The sequence below is a fragment of the Elgaria multicarinata genome, chromosome 9 (genome assembly GCF_023053635.1).
Source record: "Elgaria multicarinata webbii isolate HBS135686 ecotype San Diego chromosome 9, rElgMul1.1.pri, whole genome shotgun sequence".
Classification (NCBI taxonomy): Eukaryota; Metazoa; Chordata; class Lepidosauria; order Squamata; family Anguidae; genus Elgaria; species Elgaria multicarinata.
In genome coordinates, this window is record NC_086179.1 from 79,986,591 (window position 1) to 80,009,416 (window position 22,826).

A 22,826-nucleotide genomic window follows, 5' to 3' on the forward strand; every position below is an offset into this window, starting at 1 on the left:
AAGAATCATATTTCCTTTCCATATTTATGTAGCAAGTTTAAGAGCCTGTACACTTGGGAATTCCTGCTAAACCATTATTTCAATTACATTAGAATTATATTAAGATATTAGGCTAGCCAGCAAAATGAATACACTGGTCCAGTAGGTGGAATGTAAGGTTGTTGCTCATACATTTTATACATTTGCAATTATAATGGGTATTACCATTGGAACAGGATAGAGCTATTCCATAACACTTCACCAATGCATCACCTTTCAGGATCACAGTCGTGATAGGAGACCACTGTAAGCAAATGTGGTGCAATGGCTCAGAGCCCATAATACTTGAGAGACATTAGGAATAGTCCATAAGCCTAGCCCAGTCTGAGCTGCATAAAAGTCAACAAGGCAAAGCAACTCAACTCTTGCTTACACAAATAATAGTTCTCAAAACTCTCAAAAGAATCCCAATTTGTTCTTCTAATGGGCTTGTCCCTATAATATGTGTTAGAATGTATCGACTGAAAAGAACTTCACTTGATTACCACATGGTGTCAACTGAAAAATGATATTTGTCACACTATTGAAAACGATCTTTAAAATTGATATATAAACAGCTATTTCGTCTCAGCTAAAACAAAGTAGCCTCTTTTCTTTTTACAAATGTAACATACTAAATCACATAAGAGCACAGAGATGTCTGAGTTTGCTTTTCAGAATGCAAAAGTGTTATTCTTTTTCCAAATTTTGCTTATTTCCCAGTAATGGGCCAGTTTGTTCTCAAGTTAAGAAGAATCTCGACATCCTGTTGCGCTAATTTGTAAATTCCAAGTTCATTTAATGCTGCCATTGCAGTGGGCTGATTTGAATTCAAGATGGTTCCAGTTCTGTTTTCAGCAGCTGACTGTAGCACATCTTTCAAGAGCAGGGCTGAGCCAACATTTAAATTCAGTACAATACAAGCTTCCTTTATGCTGTGGAAGAAAACAAGAAAGTTGTAGTTTCAAACTTTGGATCTTCCCTAAGAGCCATGCAACCAGTTCCCTCACCAGTCAGGGGCTTCGGGCTTGTTTTTCAAATAGAAGCCCTTCACGTCACATGGAAAAACATTTAAACGGAGAAAACTTTAAAAAGCTGATATGGCATGGGGAACTGCTGCTCAAAGGGGAAAAAATCAAATGGCTCACTAACCACAGTGCTTTGGATCCAGCCAATAAACGGAGCACATGTCTCGCCCGTAACTCTGCACAAAAGGGGGGACGACACACACTATGCTTGCAGAAGTTCTGTCTTCCAGTTAATTTGGTGAATATTATGCATTTAAGTTTCCTGAAGTTGTTCCCCAAGTATTCCCCAAACACAACCTACTATTATGAACTGATGTGCTTTATACTGTTGTGAATTAATTCTTTCGGACACAGGAGACTATATGCACTGCTTAGATTTAAAGCATAGGTGGGCAACCTGTGATCCACATGTGGCCTTGGAGAGCCTTCAGTACTGACTGCTGCAAGTGCTCAAGCCTTTGAATCCATCTCCACCACCCCCACACACACCCTTGCACTGCAAACCCTACCACTCAGTTGTTTCATAGGGTTGGAGAGGAGCACGATGTGAAAAGGGCATATGGGAGTGACTCTTTCCGCATGCCTTTCTTCTCATCATATCGTATTTCTTCGATTCTAAGACGCACTTCCCCACCCCCATATAAACATCTCTAAAAACGGGGTGTGTCTTAGAATTGCAAGTGCGTTATTTCTTAGAATCAACTTTTTTTTTCTGTTGGTGGTACTGAAATTAGTGGGCATCTTACAATCGATGGTGTCTTACAATTGAAGAAATACGGTAATTGCACTCTTTCCACCCTACCAGGGAGAGATTGTGCTTTTCCCAGCCACACATGCTGGGGTGCAGATTTGCCCTTGTCCATCACAGCAGGGAGAGACTTTGAAAGCTGGGATTGCGCTGCCTGTCACTGGCTTGATGTTCACTTTCAAAGGGATCTCAGTGCATCAAGACTCTGCATGTGTTTGTGTTTGAGAGTGGTGGGGAGAGGGGTCAGAGGAAAGGCAGTGCACAGGTGAACACACGCACATCACCACCCATTGCCAGATGTTGCTCTCAGCAGTAAAAATGGTTTGCTCCAGGTTCAAAGATTTCCCTCTCAGGAAAGTGCTCAGAAAATACATATCCTGCCATTCCTTTTCTCATGAAAAAATATCTTTTTCCTGATATTTAACTTCTGAAATAAATGAGAATTTGAGACACGCTTACTTACTGTTTGAAATAATTCTCTGGCCGCTTGCAGTAATGTGAAAATAAAGGGAAAAGATTCCTTGTCATGTCAAACTGGAGTTGTGCTGCTCCTCCTTCATTGAAGTGATTAGCCAGAATTATCTATATATAGTATACCAAGAACGGGTAAGTTATATTAAAAATGACTAGCATATTTGTTGTTATAGCACTAGTGGAACACTACTGATACTTACTTCCTGATAGATGAACAAATCCACCTTCTCTGCAAACATCTGCCAGAATATTTGGAACAATGGGTAAGAAAGCTGCTGTTCTAGTTGTAGCAGCCGGTCTCTCAAGGTCAGTAGCAGTGGGCAGGCAGTGCTTGACAAGGACATTACTGCCTGTTCTGACTGGGATGGCAAAGAGAGCCACCTAAAAGAAACAAAATCATTCGAGTTCCTCCATCACGAATTTGAAGTTTGCCTAGTTTTTTTTTAGCATTGACATTAGTGAGGACTCCTAGTGCTAACAATCAAAAGACATTGTGCAGGTATTCAATCTTTGATTCCTTAGTGCGGTTTTTTTTGGGGGGGGGCGGTTGGTTGGTAAGAAAAAAGACAAAAGCAGCAGTGGAAAATATGCAGGATGGCTACAAATTGAAGATGACATTGTCTGGACATCTCAAACACACCCACACCCCACAATTCTCCCAGTCTTGTCCCGAAGTATTGTTAGTCAAATGTAAGATAAAGTCGTTCTGGCTAAAGAGTGTATGCGAATATCATGCTTATACAGGGAGAGTGGCAGAAAGAGGAGGTCTTCCTATACACACATTGCTAGATCATAAGACCACAGTGATCCTGTTCAGGTAACACGAAGCCACGGTGGTTAAGCATTTTGAGCTAAACATTATGGCTTAGTGTGTCGCACGAACCATTCCTAGTCATGGTGACTACATAACCGCGTTTTAAACACACTCACTAACCATGTGCTGCTAAAGGGTTAACTGCCTAACCATGGCTTAGTGTGTTGTCCGAACAGGCCAATGACTTGTCTAAAATAAAAGAGGAATCATGGTAGATTTTTAAAAAAGTATCTACAGCTTTAATTCTTCCTAAACACTAGCATACTTCTCTAGAGTAATGTTACAGAACTTTCGGTGTTCCAAAGCAGTAAAACTACTAGCAATTCACACAAGAATATTCCGAGTTCTTTTTCCACTGAATAAAATAACTTTGGGTTAGGTAAATGGTAAAATGACATCCTCAAAAGCACTACAACACAAGAAGTTTTCATGACCTGATAAACAGCTGTTTTACAACTACGATCACTTACACCACATGGATTATTGGAGAGGAAGGTTATCCCTGATTATTTTTCAACATCAAAAATAGCCACGCAGATCATTCCTTCCAGGATAAAACTGGTCTGAACAAACTTTACAATTTCATCAAATCTGTTCTATGAGTCTTGAGCTTTATACAACTGTTTCTTTATAAAATCATATAAATCTTTTCATTCCCTTTCTCCCCCCACCCCGGCTCTTTGCTTCCAATCTGTATATATGAATCAAAAGTTTGCTATTAGAAGAAACAAAGCGTCACCTTTCTTTTTTGTACATCTTGGCAGCTTCTTTGACCTCCCTGAAGACATGATCTACTTGTCGAGTCAGCATATCGTGCTTCAGTCGCTCCAGAAGGTTAATCATGTCATCGAAGACAGAGCTTTCCATAGAAGCCAGTTGTCCTAGCTGTAGCTTATTTAGTGCATTGCTATCAGCACAAACTTCTAGTGCAGCCTGCTGAAGCTGCAAGAAGAACTACACAGACAGGAAGATCCAATTAGAAGCAATGCCTTCAAAGAGTTGTATACATCTGAGGATTGTCTAAATAGTAATATACATAGCTCCAAGTGTGGTCCCCTAAAATTACAATGGCATTGTATTTTGAAAATCTGTGAGTCAATCTTATGCATATCTCCCAGCATTCTCCAGCTATGCTTGTAGAACATTTTTCTGTCTGCCTTTTTTCCATCTAAACATGCATAGGGTTGCACCCTAAATTACAGTTTTTCCAAAGTGAGGGAGTGTAGCTCAGTGTTAAGAGCACACACTTGACATGCAGAAGCTCCCAGATACAATCTCTGAGGTCTCCAGCTTAAATAAAAAGATCAGGTAGCATGAACTGGGCGAGTCAATGCCAGTCAGAGTAGATGAGGAATGGGAACCTTTTTCCCTAGCAAGGCCCACACTTCCTCAGAAGTAATCTGTCAGGAGCTGAATGCCAATGGTGGGTAGAGTCAGAACCATCTGTCTTTTGCGTGTGCGTGCGTGTGCGCACGCACACACACACACACACGACCCACCCCACAAAAGGGAGGCCTCGAAAGCAAGGGAAACACTGCTGCCCCTGCCAGCAGAGAGAAAACTGCCCCTATCTTGCTGAGTGAGGTCACCATTTGAAAGTGCCGGTCCACACTTTCAAAGCGCTCTGCTTTCTGTGCCTGGAGAGGGAAGGAGACCTCCCTTCTCGGCTTGTGAAGGAATGCCTTTTCAGTATTGCTCAGAGCAGTTTCCCACTGATCAACTGAGGAGACCATGTTTTATAAAGTTCCTAAGCCTTAGGAAAGAAGAAACAATAAGGGCAGAAACAACCTGCTATGAGATTTATTTATCGTTTCCCCCTTCTTAAAGTCTGTCATAGATATCAGTTTCTCAAACTGAAAATCAGTTTGACAGATGCTCAGTTACTACAACCTATACAGTTTGGGCAAAGAATGAAATTAGAATCTTTTTAACAAAACATATGGAAGACTTTCTGCAACAAATTGAGGCACAGAAGTCTTGATAATTTTAACTGTGGCAAATATATTTGTATAAGCATAAAGACAATAGTAGTTCTAATAATAGTTAGTGTGTGGGATTTTATGCATATAAGAAAGGTCATATAGTTCCAGGCAGCTATTGATAAACATGCTATTTTAATTGATGTGTTAGTATTTGTAGTCATTCAGTTAAGTCTACCTTTAGTTGAACCAGTGTCTTAACTTTGACTTGTAATTGCTGTATTTGATATGGAGTGTGTGTATTTTTAAAATGCACAATTTGCTTTTGAGAAGAATCTTTGAATGCCAAGACAGCTAAGGAGAGTCATAAGCAAATTCATTATTGGTTTTATGTGCCTGGCAGTTGCTCTTCAAAAGATGGACTCAATGCCTTTTCATTGTGATTGTGGAGTGGAGGCCAATGAAACATGCACCCAGAGGAGGTTACTGGTCCGATCAAAAGTATAATAAATAAAAGCATCCCCCCTCCCATGCTGGCAAGGTACAGCTAAGCAGGAAGGAAGCAGAAGCTGCGGAACAGCAGGGCTCTGGGCAGGACTCCTTTTTCCCTATTGCTGATTGGTGGGAGGGGTTACGGCGCATTGCATAACATGAGGCAGTGGATTGCATGTGGCCAATGGGCTCCCAGCACCTGGAATTGACACCACTGCCTGCCATGAACATGGGATCAGGCAGCTTCCCATGCTGAGATATCAGATTATCTGAAATTAGAAGTCTCTTAACTTTACTAATGAATACGAAAAGCAGTTCTACACTGTGATGAAACAGAGGTAGTTTTGCATCTTAAAATACTTAAATAGAGTTTTAGTAATTCACAAATGGCAATTGTAACAATATAAAATAACTTACAATGTTGTCAGCCCAGTCTGCTAATACAGTTGCTATGTAGTTGACAGCATTCAGAATTGCACAGTACCGAAAAGCTAAAGGCGCTCTGGTCTCCTCCTTCATAACTTGAGTTAGTCGTATCCTGAAGTCATCCACCAACTCTTTTTGCAACTCCAGGAACTGTAGCTTTCTAGCAGCTGTAGGAAGGTGTTTATACCTATCTGTGCAAGAAATTGGGTATTTAAATTATTTTGTATTTTTGAAGACTCATGTAATAGCTACATTTGAACAAAATATCCATCTCTAAAGATGGATCTTCCTACAGGCTTACTTTCACTTCATCCTATTAAACTAATGGCAATGGGCTCCAGAAAACCTGGCTTACAATGTGCTCATATGTTTTGCACATCTATGTCTATGTGTTTCACATGTTTAGCACATTTTATAGTCTCTCTATTGTCCCAGATAAGGAACATTTTTAATGACTGCAATACAGGCTGGGAACCTGTTTAGCAGATATACATAGGCCAGCTTTTATTTCCCCACATTTATTACACATTCTCATGGGTGTAATCTGTCAGGGGCTGCATATCAGTGATGTGGAGTGTTGGGGGGGCGGGGGAGAGTCAGCAGGAGACAACCCCTTTCCTCTCTCCCTTTCTATGACAAACGTTTTCTGGAAACGTTTTGTTGGAGAGTGCAGGGGATACCCTGCTGTTAGTCAGTGTGTATTTATTTATTATATTTATTTGTATCCCACCTTTTACCCAAGGATCGCAGGGCCGAGGAGAGGAAGTTAGAGCCAGATGGGAATGTCCCACGGCTGGCTGTTCCTGACCCCTCTTCTAGAATACTGCAGATAAACATTGACCACCTACTTAATAACATGGGCATCAACCTAAAAATAAACTGGGTTGGATCTAGAGTAAGTTTGTCACTTTTTAGACCTATTGAAAATCAAAAGAACTTAAGTTAGTCATGGCTAATTTTTCCATTGATTTCAGTGGGACTAAGTCCATAATCTTCTATACACTTAGGAAAGGAACCTCTCGTGCAAGCACTGAGTCATTACTGAGTCTTGGAGGGATGCCAGCTTTCGCTGATGTTTTTCTTAGCAGGCCTTATAGCGGGGTGGTTTGCCGTTGCCTTCCCCGACTGTTATTACCTTTCCCCCAGCTAACTGGGTATTCATTTTACCGACCTCGGGAGGATGGAAGGCTGAGTTGACCCGAGCTGGCTGCCTGAAACCAGCTTCCGCTGGGATCGAACTTAGGCCGTGGGGAGAGTTTCAGCTGCAAAAACTGCTGCTTTACTGCTCTGCGCCACACGAGGCCGCTCTGCTCCATACACTTACCTGAGAGTAAATCCCATTGAACCCAATGGGACTTACTTTTGAAAAGGGCGGAACTAATTTCCTCTGGATCCAGCCCATTCACATTGCTCCATGTTATTCAAACTATTATATTTCTGCTTGTCATACACTCAAAACCCATAAGTAAAAATTAATAGCATTGCTTAGTATACTTTAGGCTTCCAAGATTCCTATGGTGTGTTTGTGAGTGTGAGTGTGTGTGTGTGTGTGTGTGTGTGTGTGTGAGGAGAGAGAGTGTGTGTTTTTAAAGTAAATTACTTCAGCAATAACTGCCAACTGACAATTAGCCAATCTCCTATGGATATAAAAGGTCTGATAATTACCTTTTGAATTATTCATTGAAGCACAAAATAAGGAAAATCTACAGGAACTATATTTATTTGTTCAAATGCAAATCACATTCCATTTCTACCTGTTATTTCTTTGATGACACCATAGCCAGTGACATGATGTTTATTTCCTTCTTGAATATACGTTACAGTCTTTGAATTATTCAAGAGCCAAAGCCAAATGCCAGAAATTTTATAATTACCTGTGATAACCAGTAGCAGAGTCATAAAAGTTTCAGCACAGTCTGGGACTTTCATTTCATCTACATCAGTGATATCTTTATACTGTGATATCCAAGCAGCTTCAGATGAAAGCATTGAGTCCATCTTTTGAAGAGCAACTGCCAAGCACGTAAAACCAATAATGAATTTGCTTATGAATCTCCTTAGCTGTCTTGGCATTCAAAGATTCTTCTCAAAAGCAAATTGTGCATTTTAAAAACACACACACTCCATATCAAACACAGCAATTACAAGTCAAAGTTAAGACATTGGTTCAACTAAAGGTAGACTTAACTGATTGACTACAAATACTAACACATCAATTAAAATAGCATGTTTATCAATAGCTGCCTGGAATTAAATGACTTTTCTTATATGCATAAAATCCCACACACCAACTATTATTAGAACTACTATTATCTTTATGCTTATACAAATATATTAGCCACAGTTAAAACTATCAAGACTTCTGTGCCTCAATTTGTTGCAGAAAGTCTTCCATACAGTTTTTAAAAAAGATTCTAATTTCATTCTTTGCCCAAACTGTGTAGGTTGTATTAACTGAGCATCTGTCAAGCTGATTTTCAGTTTGAGAAACTGATATCTATGACAGACTTTAAGAAGGGGGAAATGATAAATAAATCTCATAGCAGGTTGTTTTTGCTCTTATTGTTCCTTCTCTCTTAAGGCTCAGGAACAGCAGCAAACCGAACAATACTCAAGTAGAGACATGAACATAGATCTGTCAGGAAAACAAAGGCAGCCTTCTCTGTCTGATCTCTGCTGGTGAGGTCTGTTCTTGCTTCTACTACTCAGGGATTTGCTCTTCGGCAGAGAAGAAACGTCAACGTGTCATATCCTGCAACAGTGTGCCCTTTGGGAAGTGCAGCACTATCCTAGAGTTAGTTTCAGTGATTGAAGATCCACTAGACAGATTTATTTAATGGATAATGGTGACCACCCTAGCCCCATTGGAGTGAAATGGGTTCTTCCGTGCTATAGTTCGTTGACAACTCATATTCCTGGTATATACGCTGCCCTCTAGTGGCATGAATTAGGCCTCCTGATTAGAAAACAGGTTATACCCTCCAGCATGCACTAAAACAACCTTCTCCAAATCTATTGGACTACAACTCCTATAATCCCCAACTGGGGGTGGGGGAGAGAGAATGGGAACACTGCTGTAGGATTTTATTGCACATATCTACACCCTTCTCCCCATCACAACACTGAGCCCATTCAGAAGACACCTTAAACCATGACTTTAACCATGGTGGTTAAGCCAGAAAGCCAGGCCATGTTCAGAAGACACCTTAAACCACGGCTTTAACCACAGTGAATAAGGCTTTTTGCTTTATTCACTATGGCTAAAGCCATGGTTTAAGGTGCCTTCTGAACACAGCCCGGCTTTCTGGCTTAATCGCCATGGTTTAAGGTGAGACCTGAGCAGCAGTGACAAGAAGCATGGTGAGTGGCCACTGCAGAAAAATGGCACACATTGGGTAGGACCCAACATTAGTCCTACTTAAAGCAGATCCACTGAAATTAATGGATCTTAAATTAGTCATGATTAACTTGTTCTATTCATTTTAATGCGTATACTCTAAGTAAGACTAACATTGGATACTACCCTTTATTTCTCATCCAGAATGCAAACATTTTGGAGCATAATTTTGTAGTCTCTAGTACCATGACTTGTTCACACTCCATGCACCTATTCCCCAGGGTAAGAGGGTTAGGAATGTGTTTAACAAAGTAAATCACCCCAGAGCATCTTACATTTTCTTTCCACAGTTAACCATCTTTGAAAGTAGGTTTCTTCTGATAAGATGTGCATACAACTGGGAAAGCTGTTGAGATATCCATGAACACCGTGCAGCTCTCTCTCAAACAGAAGTATCTCATCCACCAGATGACAGAAGAGGTTGTCGTCATACAACAAGCAAGGAATATCAGCAGCCAACTTCTCCATAATCAGCATCACCAAAGCTCGGGAAAATTCCAGCTTAAGAAGAGGCAAAGAGCTCAATTAAAATGAAAACTGCAGATATAGGTGTGATGGATGCGCCAAGATCATGGCTATCAGTAGAAGAAGAAGAACGTAGGTGCTTACCCTTGCATTCACTGCAGAGCCTGCCTTGTCCAGTATTGGTTGGATTTTGTCTTCGAGAAATTTAGCATGATTTCCAATCCACATGAGCACCTGGGTTAAGTACCATTCCGGCTTTTGAGGAAGGAAAAAGAAAAGAATCGTAATACATTTGAGAAAAACAAGCGGTACATTGCTAGGTCAAATATACATTCTCCCCCGCCCCCAGATCACAGCATTATATTCCGCGTGAGAATACATCACATTAGAGTCCATTGGGTCCATTCTCCTCCAACAACCCTCCACACCGATCCCCTAAATTGCTTCCCCTACTCACAAATTAAGAAATGGATTATGCTTTGACCGGGGAACTGCTCAACAAGAAAGTGTTTGAGAATGACAACACATACTCAGGAACTAGGCCACCTGAGCCACAGACCCATAAACATTGAGAGAATGGGGTGCATCATAGGTCAATGCAAAACAGCAAAAATCCAGATACAATATGTTGCAAGTTATTTATTTAAAATGGTATAAAATAACATTTGATTTTAGTTGCATTTTCAAAGACGTGCAAAATTTATTCAAAAACGTGTATACCGCTTCCCCAAAAAATTATCAAAGTGAATAACCTAGTAACCTAACAATAAAATTATCTGCTCAACAATAAAACTGTAACTATACTGGCTGGGTCACACCTCAAGGAAAGCCTGCATAAAGAGATAGGTCTTAAGCAGGTGCCTAAAGATCAAAAGTGTAGCCACCTGTCTAATTTCGATGCGGAGTGTGTTCCAGCGGATGGGTGCTGCAACACTAAATGCTCTATTACAAGTACTCCTGGGTAAACCTCAGGAGCATGTGACACCCCAAAAAGTGCTCCATCTGAGGATCACAAGGACTAGGAAGGGAAATTAGGTGTGAGCAAATGTATGTCAATCACCCCAAAGCCTCTCCACTCACTGACCAACACACTGTAATGCAAGATTACGTTCACCTCTTACTGTTTGTATATTTCCCCCCATACAGCTCTGTAAGCTGAAAATTCAAGGAAGGAACCAGGAACATCTATAAGAACATAAGAAGGGCCCTGCTGGATCAGACCGAGGGTCCATCTAGTCCAGCACTCTGTTCACACAGTGGGCAACCAGCCATCGGCCAGGGATGAACAAGCAGGACATGGTGCAACAGCACCCTCCCACCCATGTTCCCCAGCAACTGGTGCCCACAGGCTTACTGCCTCAAATACTGGAGGTAGCACATAGCCATCAGGAGACTAGTAGCCATTAATAGCCTTCTCCTCCAGGAATATCCAGGCCCCCACAAATCCCATTCCACCTACCCAACCACAGCCTTTATTAATATACCTTTCTAAAAGGTTGCTTTTATTATTTTAAGGAACGGTTTTGAATATCACACCATACCTTGCTTAAAACATTTGTTTGTCTATTCCCTGTGAAATGATACTTGAATCTTTTCTGAAGAGGAGCAAGCATGATCTGCATAGGTAATATAATAGGTGGAGTTGGAGGCAGAATGTACTTTTCTGGAAGTTGCTTTGGTTTGGTTAATAGTTCATCTCTGTAGTTTTTTTAAGAGTCAAAGTAAAATACCTTATGGATACAGTTATGGGTCTGCAGACACAGGATAGAATTCAGAGGGCCCTTTACGTGAGCAAAAGGCATTTCTCCTCACACAAGTGGCTGTTATCTCTCTGATTGATATCAGTTCCCCCCTCCAGCCCCCTGCCCCATATCCCACACAATTCTGGAGAATACCCATAACTCTCAGGAACGGCTTTTCAGGAGGCACAACAATGGGTGGTGGTTAAGCCCCACGGCACAAGTGGAACTCAACTCGCGCTTCTCTCAATCCAAGACACAGATACTTAAAAACAAAAACATGGAGGATCTTGAGTTCTGACAATTTACAAGAAGTACAAGGGTTTGAAATCATACCACGTTAGTCACAATTAGGACCCACTGAAATCAATTTGACTGGTGTTAGGTATTATTAAATTTTCACGTTGTTTTCAATGGGACTTAATGGTGACTAATGTTAACATCTTAATGTTCTTTACTTTAAATGTCAGCATATTTATTCACTGCATATTACATAGGACACAGATGCAAATTGTGTACATTGGCCTACTGCTAGTTTTTCATCGTATTTAGTGCGGCGCAATGCAATGCACCACATACTGTAATAACATAACGTTTTAAAATTTTGGTCAGAGCCAATGACTAGCCTGATACAACAGCATAGCTAGAGTGAAGCAGGTGTCAGCCTCATTTGTTCCTTGGATGGGAGAACCCCAGGAACCCCATATAAGAGCAGGATCTATCTATCCTTTATCTATCTCATACACAACACAAAACAAAGTTATGTTGGTTTTTAAAAGTACATTGGTTAAAGTGTGGCATTATTTACATTTCTAGCAGGGCAAATGCCAATTACACAAGATCCTTATAAATAGGCTTTATTACTAATCTAAGGATGCAGTGCACAAATGCTTCATGTTAGGCTCCCCAGGCACCAGTGGAGATGGCCACGCCTTGGCAAGCCACAGGCATAGCATATGGACCCCATGCGACTCATAAATCACTTGGAACAGGGCAGCACCAGCAATCGCTGAGTCAGGAGGTTTTACAACTGCTTTGAAATATGTGAGTATGAACAGAGGCTTTGGCAGAGTTCTCCTGTCCTTCTGAACAACGACTGATCCTTCCCATTTGCCTGTGCTCAGGTGAATGTTAAAAGCTCTGTTGCAGTACACTGCGGAGAAAGGGATTTTTTTTTTAAAAAAAACCACCTAGCCCTGGACTTCAGTGGGAGAAAGCATGTATGTGGGATGCACCATCAGAAAGGAGACCTTTTTCGGGGTGCAGAGCTATGTTGGGAGCCAGATGGACAACCGCCGGGGACTGCATTATATGCTTTCAGGTTTCCACTTGCCTTTTCTTGTGTGACTGATTTGAAACCCATTCATGATGTAAATAAAGATTGCCTCTCATTTCCATAAATTATCTCCATGCTGGGGAAAACGTCACAGCTGGTTTCTGAAGATCAAGGCACAGGAGCACGTCAGGCTGTTTTTTTCTGGTCACTGGTGACCCTAACATTCCATAGTAACTAACGTACCATATGATAATCCTACACTTTTTTGGAGTTTAGGCATGTCAACTTTAGAAAGGAAGACACTTTTTTTAAGGATACGAAGTCTGCAGTTTCAGAAGTTGAGAAAACAGTGTTTCAAAGTTACTGTATATCTCTAGGGCATTGGCAGGTGCAGCAGCCAAACCAAAAGGCTGAGATTGTACTGGTCCAACAAATGGCCAACGAAGGTGAATTAAAGTCTCCTCAAAATCACTGCAATAGAGGAGCATATAAAATTACTATGATTCAGACATTAAATGTAAAAACAAGAGAACTACTAGTTTGTATACACTACCTTGACAATTTATCCTTCAAGATCTTGTGCCAGAATTGAACAGTAGATCTTACAAAAGTTAGAAGATGAGAACAAGATGACTCCTGAAGTTTGATGTCTAATTCAGCCATTGATGCTAGAGTAGTAGCAGCCTCTGGTACATTGTTGGTCATAAGATATTGCTGAATGTTGTCACTAGAAACAAAAAATAAACATCTGCCTAACGTGCAAAGACCTTGTCTGATTTATCAAGTTCTTAACACTGGTGGTGTGAACATGTAAGATGCAATAAAAAAAGATCAGTTTAAAAAGCTTTAAATGGTGGACTGATATACTTGCAGACAGGAGACAAATAAACGCAGAGATAAAAATGCATTTAAAATAATTTTAAGAACTGTTAGAAAATAGTCCGATAATCCCTCTGCCCCATGTTAAAAATGCACAAGCCAAGACATGATACCAAGCTACTTATACATAGAAATCAGGTGCGCCATAAACTGATATGCTATTTCTGTCACCCTACTGCACACAAAGCCCCACACATTCTTATTTTTGTTCAGTAGAAAGTTAAATAATATTTTAAAATGCATACAGTTCTTTTATTTATTTAAAATAAACATATCTATAATCTGGTAACCATTTACAGGTTGCTTTCCCATAAGCTCAAAGCCACTTACAAACAGATAAAATACAATGTAAAAACCTAGAAAAGCCAGAGACATACTGAAATAAAACCACCAGAACTTCATAGAGTTCACTTACTTCAAATTCACCCAGCTCTAGCTAGACAGGCCAAAATCTAGTCGAAAGAAAAATGTTTCGCAAAATTCCTAAAATCAGCTAAATTACTGTAACTGCATACTGCAAGGAGAAGATCATTCCTCAGCCATGAGGCCACTACTATAAAGGCCTTCCCGCTAGCAACAGAATGTGTAGGTATTGTGCCTGCATGTGTTTTGAAAGGGCTCCATGCATGTGCCTTCATACCAGGATGCATTGGTATTTGGTGGCTCTAAATCTTTCATCGTGACCAAAGCATGTAGGATAACTGGAGATGCTAGTTACCTTAATTCCTCTATTTGTGAAATCCATTTTAAATAAGCAAGGTGTCGTTCCACTTCTTTTATTTGACTTATTAGTACACCAAGATCCTCCATCCATGGCTTCGATGTCAACAAGTGGTTATTAATGGACTCATACAAAAGGCTTTCGTGCTCTAGAAGTTGACTAAGAGATGTCTTGGAATCCTCTGCATTCTGTAAGGCTCTCTGGATTCTTTTAGGAACTTCGGATGAAACTGTAAGTACCTATACAAAAGAGTAATAGGCATCTATTCTTCCTAGGACATTTCCATTATGCAGCACAAAATGTAACATTTTGGCCAAGTTAAGACTTACAACTGGAACTAGGTGTTTAGATGTCAGGAGTTGAGCCTGTGATTTGATTGCACTCACAAATGACACTCTCCTCTTGGGTACATATTGACCTGGGAATTTTAACACTGGTTGGCAACAGTCACAAGTAACAACAAAACCAAGTGGAAGACTGGAGAGACATTCATGAAGGGAAAGGAAAGGGTGGGGGGAACATTGCAAACCAACAGCCCCTACCTCTAAATATTACCGTCAATTGTGTCTGAACTAGGCCTTAATCTTTGATCCAACTATGAAAAACTACAATAGGGAAAAATGAACTTCATTCATAATAAGGACCTGTACTATGTGAACCTTTATTTATTTATTTATTACATTTCTATACCGCCCAATAGCCGGAGCCCTCTGGGCGGTTCACTAAAATTAATAACATTCAAAGTATAAAACAACAGTATAAAATACAATATAACATAATATAAAATACAATATAAAAGCTCAACCAGATAAAAACAGCAGCAATGCAAAATTACAAATTTAATTATCAAAGTTTACTCTATTCCAGAAATTATCTCTGAGATTATTATTATTATTATTATTATTTATTTATATAGCACCATCAGTGTACATGGTGCTGTACAGAGTAAACAGAAAGAGAAAGCATTTGTTGTAGTCTTGCAGAATCTACCTTAGATGTTTATATCTATCAAATGCAGACAGCATCCTAAATGTGAAATACTTTTTTTTTCTTGTAGCAGAGAAATATTATGGCTTATGAAAAGGTAGTTCAGTGCATTAGGGTTTCATACTGCAGTAGCTGACAGGCCACATCACACAAAACACCTAGGTAGTTTCTCCAAGTCTCCTTTAGTTTAGGGGAAGTTCTTGCTATGTAGACACGTATTCTCGCTACCTCGGCAAACAAAAGCAAATGACATTTGATTGATCATATCTCGGCTTTAAAAGTCAAGATATGAATGAGGCTTTTGGCTTTGCAAGCAGTCCTTCACACAAGATAGCAAACAAACCAGGAAGTCTTCAATTAAGTAGTTTCCCATTTTGTCGGAATGGGAAGCTATAAACAGCTTCAGAACAAGCCAGATTACTAAAATAAGGGTTGAAGTTGATTTAATACCCTGGCTTGGATAGTAAAGCCATTAATCATAATTTCCAGGTTGAGACAAAACCGAGAAACTATAGTTAATTGAGGACTTCCTGGGTTGCTTGCTCTTGCCACGAAGGGAATTTATTTATTTATTTATTTATTACATTTCTATACCGCCCAATAGCCGGAGCTCTCTGGGCAGTTCACAAAAATTAAGGGCAAAGGGGCTGAAAACATATATAATTACTGATTCTGCTCCAAGCCACATGTACAGAAAACACAGCTGGACATTTGTATGAGCAGGATGCATTTGGTCATATATTTAAACCCCAGAGATATTTGTAACTTACCTGTTCTTCTAACTTTATTTTGTTTTCCGACAGCTGTTCAATAAGTTTGCCAAGCTTGCTTAATGAATCACAGTCATTTCCAACCTCCCTTTCTACAAATTCAGACACATAGAAAGGGATGTCACAGCTCTCTGGGTCTTTGGAAAGTCTCTCTTTCCCACTGTTAAGAGCTTCCATCTTGGTATCACCTGCAGTACTGAGTTTAAAAAGTTTATCGTTAACCCCTATGCAAAACCACTGTGAAACTTTTGCAAAAACAAAAGCCCATTCAAGGTGGGATACCTGAACAAAACTCCAATTCAGCAAAAAGTATTAAATGCCAACAGAGGCATGCAAATCCCATTAAATAAGGAGCTACACACTGGGAACTCCCTGTATGCTTAAGGCATTTTCATGAGAAGTAGAAATCACAGTATTTACTTCTGGGTAATTATTCCACAGTGCCTCCTACACTGAAAGCCTATTGTGATGTACTGGCTGTTTCAATACGGGAAAATTCCCAATGAATGCAATGTCACAAAATTAGGGTTTGCTCCTAATCATGTAGTGAGAATCCTATTTTAGATCAGTTTATAGTTAACAAAGTGATCTCTCTACACTGAGAGCCCAAGGCAGGACATTTCTTCTAAAGGAGGAGGTGTGTGGCATGCCAAGAAGTCCCTTTCACAGGGAAAATATCCTAGCTGTAACCAGTGTCCCTCAGATTTCTTCCTCTAGTAGAAACTAGAGTTCTTTTTGACACCCCACCCCCAGTTTAATTTATATAAGAGCATACAAGTGGCATTTCTCAGGCTACTGGCTTCCAATGTGGCTGGGGGTACACAATGATTACTCTGGAATTGTGCCCTTGGAGCCACTCACCAGACAAGTTGAGCTTCTTCAGGAATTCCTGTTTCTCCCCCTGGCTCTTCCTCTCTGCTAGTCTCCTGATGAGAAAGGGAAGCAAGCAGAAGTCACCTCTTTGGCTTGTGTCCTGCATGAGCTTTCAAGAGTACCGAAAGCATTTGCTCTGTCGCTGTCTTCTAGTTCCTATACGTAGTGGCTACCTTTGTAGGCAAACCGGAAGTGAAATGACAGCAGCTGGCCAACCAGATTTTTTTTAATGGCACAATTTAGACTGTCAAAGATTCTATGCCTGGTGGGGGTTGGGTGGGGGAGAAGAGTGTCCTGTAGTGTCTTCCTAGAATACATCATCCTGCAGTTCGTCAGGGTATGCAAAAAGGAATTCCCTGTGTATCAGGAATGGAACTTTCTCCAAAACCTAATTATTTACTTTTAAAACATTTTTTTAAAAAACCAATCAACCTTCAAACAAATTGAACAACTATAACAAATCATCATGTGACCAATTTATCTATAACAAAGTGGTTCAGTTTGCTAGAAAATTCAGGCTGAAGAGTCATGTATAAAAAGTTCAGCCATTAGATGATGACTTTGAATATAATGAAAGCTAATTAACAAATAATACTAAGAGGTACTAATACTCCATAAAGTGAACATTTGGTGTCACACCATAAAGTATGTGAACCGAACAGGTTTATCCAAAAGAGCGAGCCTCCACATTCTTTGATACCACTGAGCAATGGGTAGTGATTTGTCTAGTGCTCGGAGATCTCTAGCCTAGCTGCTAACAAATAATAATAATAATATTGTATTTATTTATTTATTACCCACCTCTCCCTTTGGATTGATGCAGGGTACAACACCAAATACAAAACATCATACTATACACATAACTGATTAAAAGCATAGAAAACTAATACATGATTAAAAGGTATCTTAAAATTCAATGGGTAGGCCTGTTGGAAAAGATCAGTCTTTATGGCTTTCTTAAATTCTGGAAGACTGTTGAGTTGATGTATCTCTTCCAGCAAACCATTCCACAGTCTGGGAGAAGCAGAAGAAAAGGTCCTCTGGGTAATGGTTGTCAGCCTAGTTTTCACTGACTGGAGTATTTTTTCCCCAGAAGACCTGAGTGTGCAGGGCGGATTGTACAGGAGAAGGCAATCCCGCAGGTAACTTGGACCCAAACCATGTAGGGCTTTAAAGGTAATAACCAACACTGTATACTTCGCCCGGAAACTAATTGGCAGCCATGGAGTCTTCTCCATTTTAAATTACTGAGTGCTGCTCTTTCCCTCACTATTCTCTCTGTAACATTTATTTCATCACCCTGGGACAGCTGTCTCAGTGATCACATTTATGAAGCTTCTGATTCAAATTAGCCAATGAGATGATCTTAAACCGAAGAAGAAAGCAGTATGATGGCAATGGATACCGGATTTAAGTTTCAAAAGCAGAGACATTATAGAATCAAGAAATGCAGTCAACAAGAGAGCATCACCTACCAATTACTATTTTTATGGTGATTTCTCCAGAAGAAGCTTGATTGATAGATAAACTTTCACTCCACTATAGCATTTTGAAACACGGCTTCAATTAATTTGGATGCTTTGCACACACAATTTAATTATGATTTTAAATTTCATTTGGAACATCCCCCATAATTCCATTAAGGACTTTACATTTGATCATTTCTAAACTGGTTTGAAGGTCATTTTGTGGAAAGGAGGCCAGGAAATTGTATAAAAGTGAAAATGCAAACTGGAAAAAAAAAGTGCGCTATAAGATTTTTGGATTGAAGGGAGGAACGTAAATATATGTGAACCGCCCAGAGAGCTTCGGCTATGGGGCGGTATACAAATGCAATAAATAAATAAAAAATAGCATAAAAGAGGCACACACACACAAAAAAAACCCCACAGTCATTCAAACAATGAGTGATAGTTTTTGTTTACTAACCCTAACCCTAACCCTAACCCTACCCTGTGCCTGCTTACCCTACCCTGTACCTGTTGGCATTCTCTTCCCCTCCTTACTGTTTTACTATGATTTTATTAGATTGTAAGCCTATGCGGCAGAGTCTTGCTATTTACTGTTTTACTCTGTACAGCACCATGTACATTGATGGTGCTATATAAATAATAATAATAATAATAATAATAATAATAATAAACAAGATATTAGATACATATAGGACTCTAAACTGAGGTTTGGGGTCATAGGCAGGTGTATTCCATTTTAATTAGGATTGGCGCGATTCTATGGTCCCTGGAGAGCATCCCAGGGGCCATAAGATTTTTCAGATTCTTCCTCCCAAAGCCATAGACACTGTTACAACCTCGGGAGGGGCACTTCATCATCCAATGTCTGTCCCTGTCCACTTGCAACTGCCATGGAAAGAACTGCAGCGCCTGATTTTGTAGGATGCAAAAGTTGCCTCAAATGACCTCACAGAAGTCAAAAGGGGAGCATTCTGGTGTGCAGGAAAGGGAGAAGAGACATTGGGGTAAGCAAAATCCTACAGCCTTCCTAACTCCACTCCTGGAAGTGCACCTCCTCTAAAGGAAAAAATAAATAAAAAGTAGGACAGAGAGGTGAAAATAACTTCCATCGCTGTGCCTGCCCTGTCAGCAGCAGGCTGGTAGGGCATAGGATATTTGGAAACATCTGAAATCAGATGCAACATCTAGTGGGAGCAAAAGGGAAGGAGGATGGGAAGGCCAGAGGATTCTGAGATTTGCGACCTTGGAGAGGCAGCCAGCATGGTTCTCTCCACGTTGGCTGTGACAAGGAGGGGAGCTTGGACTCCTGGGTCTGAGGTCAGAGCACTGTCTCTAACCTCAGATTCAGGAATCCAAAAAATCCTATGGCCACCCAAGATGTAGGACTGCTCCTTCCATAAACATGTAATTAATTAGCTAAAAGGATCATCACTTTATCGCCCTGAATATGAAATTAATATTAGATATACATCTAGAAAATAGAGAAATACTACAATAAAAGCAAAAAATAACATGAAAATCACTTACCTCTCTAGGGATAGAAGATGTGTCATTTTCAAACAGTGGTTGTGCCATCTCAAACATAGCATATAATGAAGTGAGAATGTTCTGCAGCAAAAGATGGTTTACATTTTCGACAATTAAAAAATAAGCACAATGATTTCACTAAACTGTGTGCCAACATGAAAATGTCTGCCAAAGAAATAGTTTCAGTATACATTTGCATACTTTTTCTGTAGCAAAAGCTGCATGGAAGCAAAGTGTCTATTTTCACCTGTTCACTTATTTTTCTTCAACTGAAGAGAGTTTCTATGTTCATCAATAGGTAACAGAATGTTTAGATCTTTACCATTAGCAGCACTTGCAATAATATGAGAGCAGGGCTTGAATGGGGTTGATTGGAGTGAAAGCATATGCCTCATCACTGCTGTGTTGTTGTTTTAAAATCCCTTATTTTTATTGTAGTTTGCATTTAGCGCTTTAAAATCATTAGCTACTGATGCAGGTATCTATGTATGTTTAACTATATATAATTGTATGATCATGTTTCTGTACTATTGTAAGCTGTTTTATGAGGACAGCACACCCATAAAGGTGGGTTAAAAAAATCTTTGAAATAATATAACCATCAAACTCATAATGGCATCTTGGAACTGCTGCCACCATGTTCTTAACCTGTTAACAATAGCCAGAACAATTGATAGCTATCCAGTATTTGAAGGCTCTAAGGGCGCAACCCTATGTATTAGACAGACTTTTTCCATTTATATGTGCACAGGATTGCACCCTAACACACATGTCCATGGGTTCCTCATTTGATCATCTTATTCTTTTTTCCTAGGCCTATAAGACATCAAGTTTTCTATTAGGACCACATTGGATAATATGGTATGTATATATGCACACTAGTACATGGTCACATCTAAACACGGCCAGTGCATTTATTTTGCTGCAATTATCTATGTTTGGCAGCCGCCCCAGTCTGTCATGTAAATCACAAGCCTTCACAGTGCATGGACTAAGGGAGATCAGATGCATGGGATAATAGCATTTCATCAAGATGGCACTAGACTGGACCTCCCCACCCTCAACAGTTCAGTGCAGTTAACAAGTACAGGACAGTAAGAAATTACACAGGAAAATTACTTCCCCATCACTGCATTCCTAGAATTGAGAAATGCTGCACTTACAGCACAATCCTATGTACTTGTACTCAGAAGTAACCCCACCGAGTTCAGTGGGACTTATTCCCAGGCAGGGCTGGTAACAAGTGTAGGCATAGCTGAGCAGCTGCCGAGGGCCCAAACCCCTGAAGAGATCCATTGACAAGAGTCCCCTTGACTTGCTCCTACTCTTCACCACTATAACCTGCTTGTTTACCTGCCACTTGCTCTGACCCAGGCAGTGGTGAGGAGGAGGAGCAACAGATGCCACTGCCTAACTTGCTCACTAGCCCTCTAGTTGTCAAGCAAGCAAGCGGTAGCAACGGTGAGGAACAGAACGAGGAGCAACGAGTTGGCCTTCTCATTGCAAGGACAATAAGAAGGCCAACTTACCAGGTGCCCAAGGACTCTCAAAAACCTGGAGTCCCAGGCATGTGTGTGTAAGACTGCAGCCTTGGTGAGTAATACAGACATTCAAATCCCCACCACACCCCCTCCCCTCCTGCTAGAGATCCTGTCATAGATGTCCCCAGTCTCACAGATGCCCTTCAGCTGAAACATGGATACAGTGTGGGCACTAGTTTAGATAACTATTTAAAACAAAAACCAGATATGACCCCCCTTTTTTGGGGGGGGAGAACAGGCCTCTTGGCAGCTATCATAGCTAAAAGCTATTACACCCTCCATGTCCAGAGGTAGTAGAGCTCTAAAGACCAGATGCTGGAAACAAATAATGGGTGACCAGACCCACCCCCCACCGTGTTTAGGAGCGCCTGGAAGCATAAGAACATAAGATGTGCCATGCTGGATCAGCCCAAGGGTCCATCTAGTCCAGCACTCTGTTCACACAGTGGCCAACCAGCTGTCAACCAAGAACCAATAAAGCAGGACATGGTGCAACAGCACCCTCCCACCCATGTTCCCCAGCAACTGGTGCACACAGGCTTACTGCCTCAGATACTGGAGGTAGCACATAGCCATCAGGGGACTAGTAGCCAATCGGACAGGGATGAACAAGCAGGACATGGTGCTACAGCACCCTCCCACCCATGTTCCCCAGCAACTGGCCTCCACTGGGAACAGAATGCTGGGTTCAGTGGACCTTTGCGTCCGTGGAAGCGGCAGGCCCTCAGCCTGGTCGCCCGCTGTTGCTGCAGCATAGGCAGCTCCCTCCCCACAACCCCAATACTGAGCCAATATGAAGAAAATGCCTGCCAGCCCCAAGCCACGGGGACGTGGCCACCGCAGCCCCGTCCTGCCTCCTAGCTGCTACCCCACCCCCTTTGAAGGAAGCCTTAAGAGGCGTCGTGAGAACGCTAAGCGGAAAACACCTGTCTGGGAGGGAGGGAGGGAAGGAGCGCGGAAAGACCACCTACCCCTTCACCTGCCTGCAGGCTCAAGCCACGCCCCCTGCCACCTCCTTCGTCTTCTCTGGTTGACGCGTCAGCAGCAAGACGCAGGAATCACCCAACGCCGTTACTAGTAACGCGAGAAAGGGGCGGGAACAAGGCGGCGGCGAAGAGAGGGGCCAGCCCCGCCCACTCTCTTCTAGGGTCACGTGGCAAGCCGGCGCAGCGTTTACACGCAACCTTTCGCCTTGACCGCCGTCGAACGCGCAGCGCCCAGCTTCCGGTTGGAGTTTGGAAGTCAGCTTTCTGGCGGAAG

General features: G+C 41.1%; 1 protein-coding gene across 2 annotated transcripts; it reads right to left on the bottom strand.

Moving 5' to 3' along the window:
• Window positions 1-10: 10 nt before the first annotated feature.
• RINT1 (RAD50 interactor 1) lies at window positions 11-22,566 on the bottom strand. 2 transcript variants are annotated; one of them, XM_063134166.1, is made up of 16 exons: window positions 22,538-22,566; window positions 20,026-20,106; window positions 17,015-17,079; window positions 16,154-16,349; window positions 14,394-14,635; window positions 13,350-13,523; window positions 13,115-13,267; window positions 11,323-11,479; window positions 9,926-10,036; window positions 9,592-9,817; window positions 7,794-7,931; window positions 5,911-6,110; window positions 3,822-4,036; window positions 2,469-2,649; window positions 2,258-2,376; window positions 11-953 (listed from the first exon to the last, which is right to left on the bottom strand). In XM_063134166.1, the coding sequence occupies exons 2-16, from the start codon at window positions 20,080-20,082 to the stop codon at window positions 731-733; spliced, it is 2,457 nt and encodes an 818-aa protein (XP_062990236.1). In that variant the 5' UTR covers window positions 20,083-20,106; window positions 22,538-22,566; the 3' UTR covers window positions 11-730. The 2 variants fall into 2 exon arrangements, with proteins under 2 accessions (XP_062990236.1, XP_062990237.1); XM_063134167.1 differs by lacking the exons at window positions 11,323-11,479; window positions 13,350-13,523; window positions 14,394-14,635; ... (2 more) ...; window positions 20,026-20,106; window positions 22,538-22,566 and having other exon boundaries at window positions 13,098-13,137.
• Between the last annotated feature and the right edge of the window lie 260 nt (window positions 22,567-22,826).

Bases quoted from the DNA above. Each gene is read 5' to 3' on its own strand.
- RINT1 (XM_063134166.1), bottom strand. From the start codon at position 20,082: ATGTTTGAGATGGCACAACCACTGTTTGAAAATGACACATCTTCTATC. The intron at 16,350-17,014 runs GTGAGTGGCTCC...TTTTAAACTCAG, and splicing joins GAAGAAGCTCAACTTGTCTG to TACTGCAGGTGATACCAAGA. The intron at 2,377-2,468 runs GTAAGTATCAGT...TACTATATATAG, and splicing joins ATTTGTTCATCTATCAGGAA to ATAATTCTGGCTAATCACTT.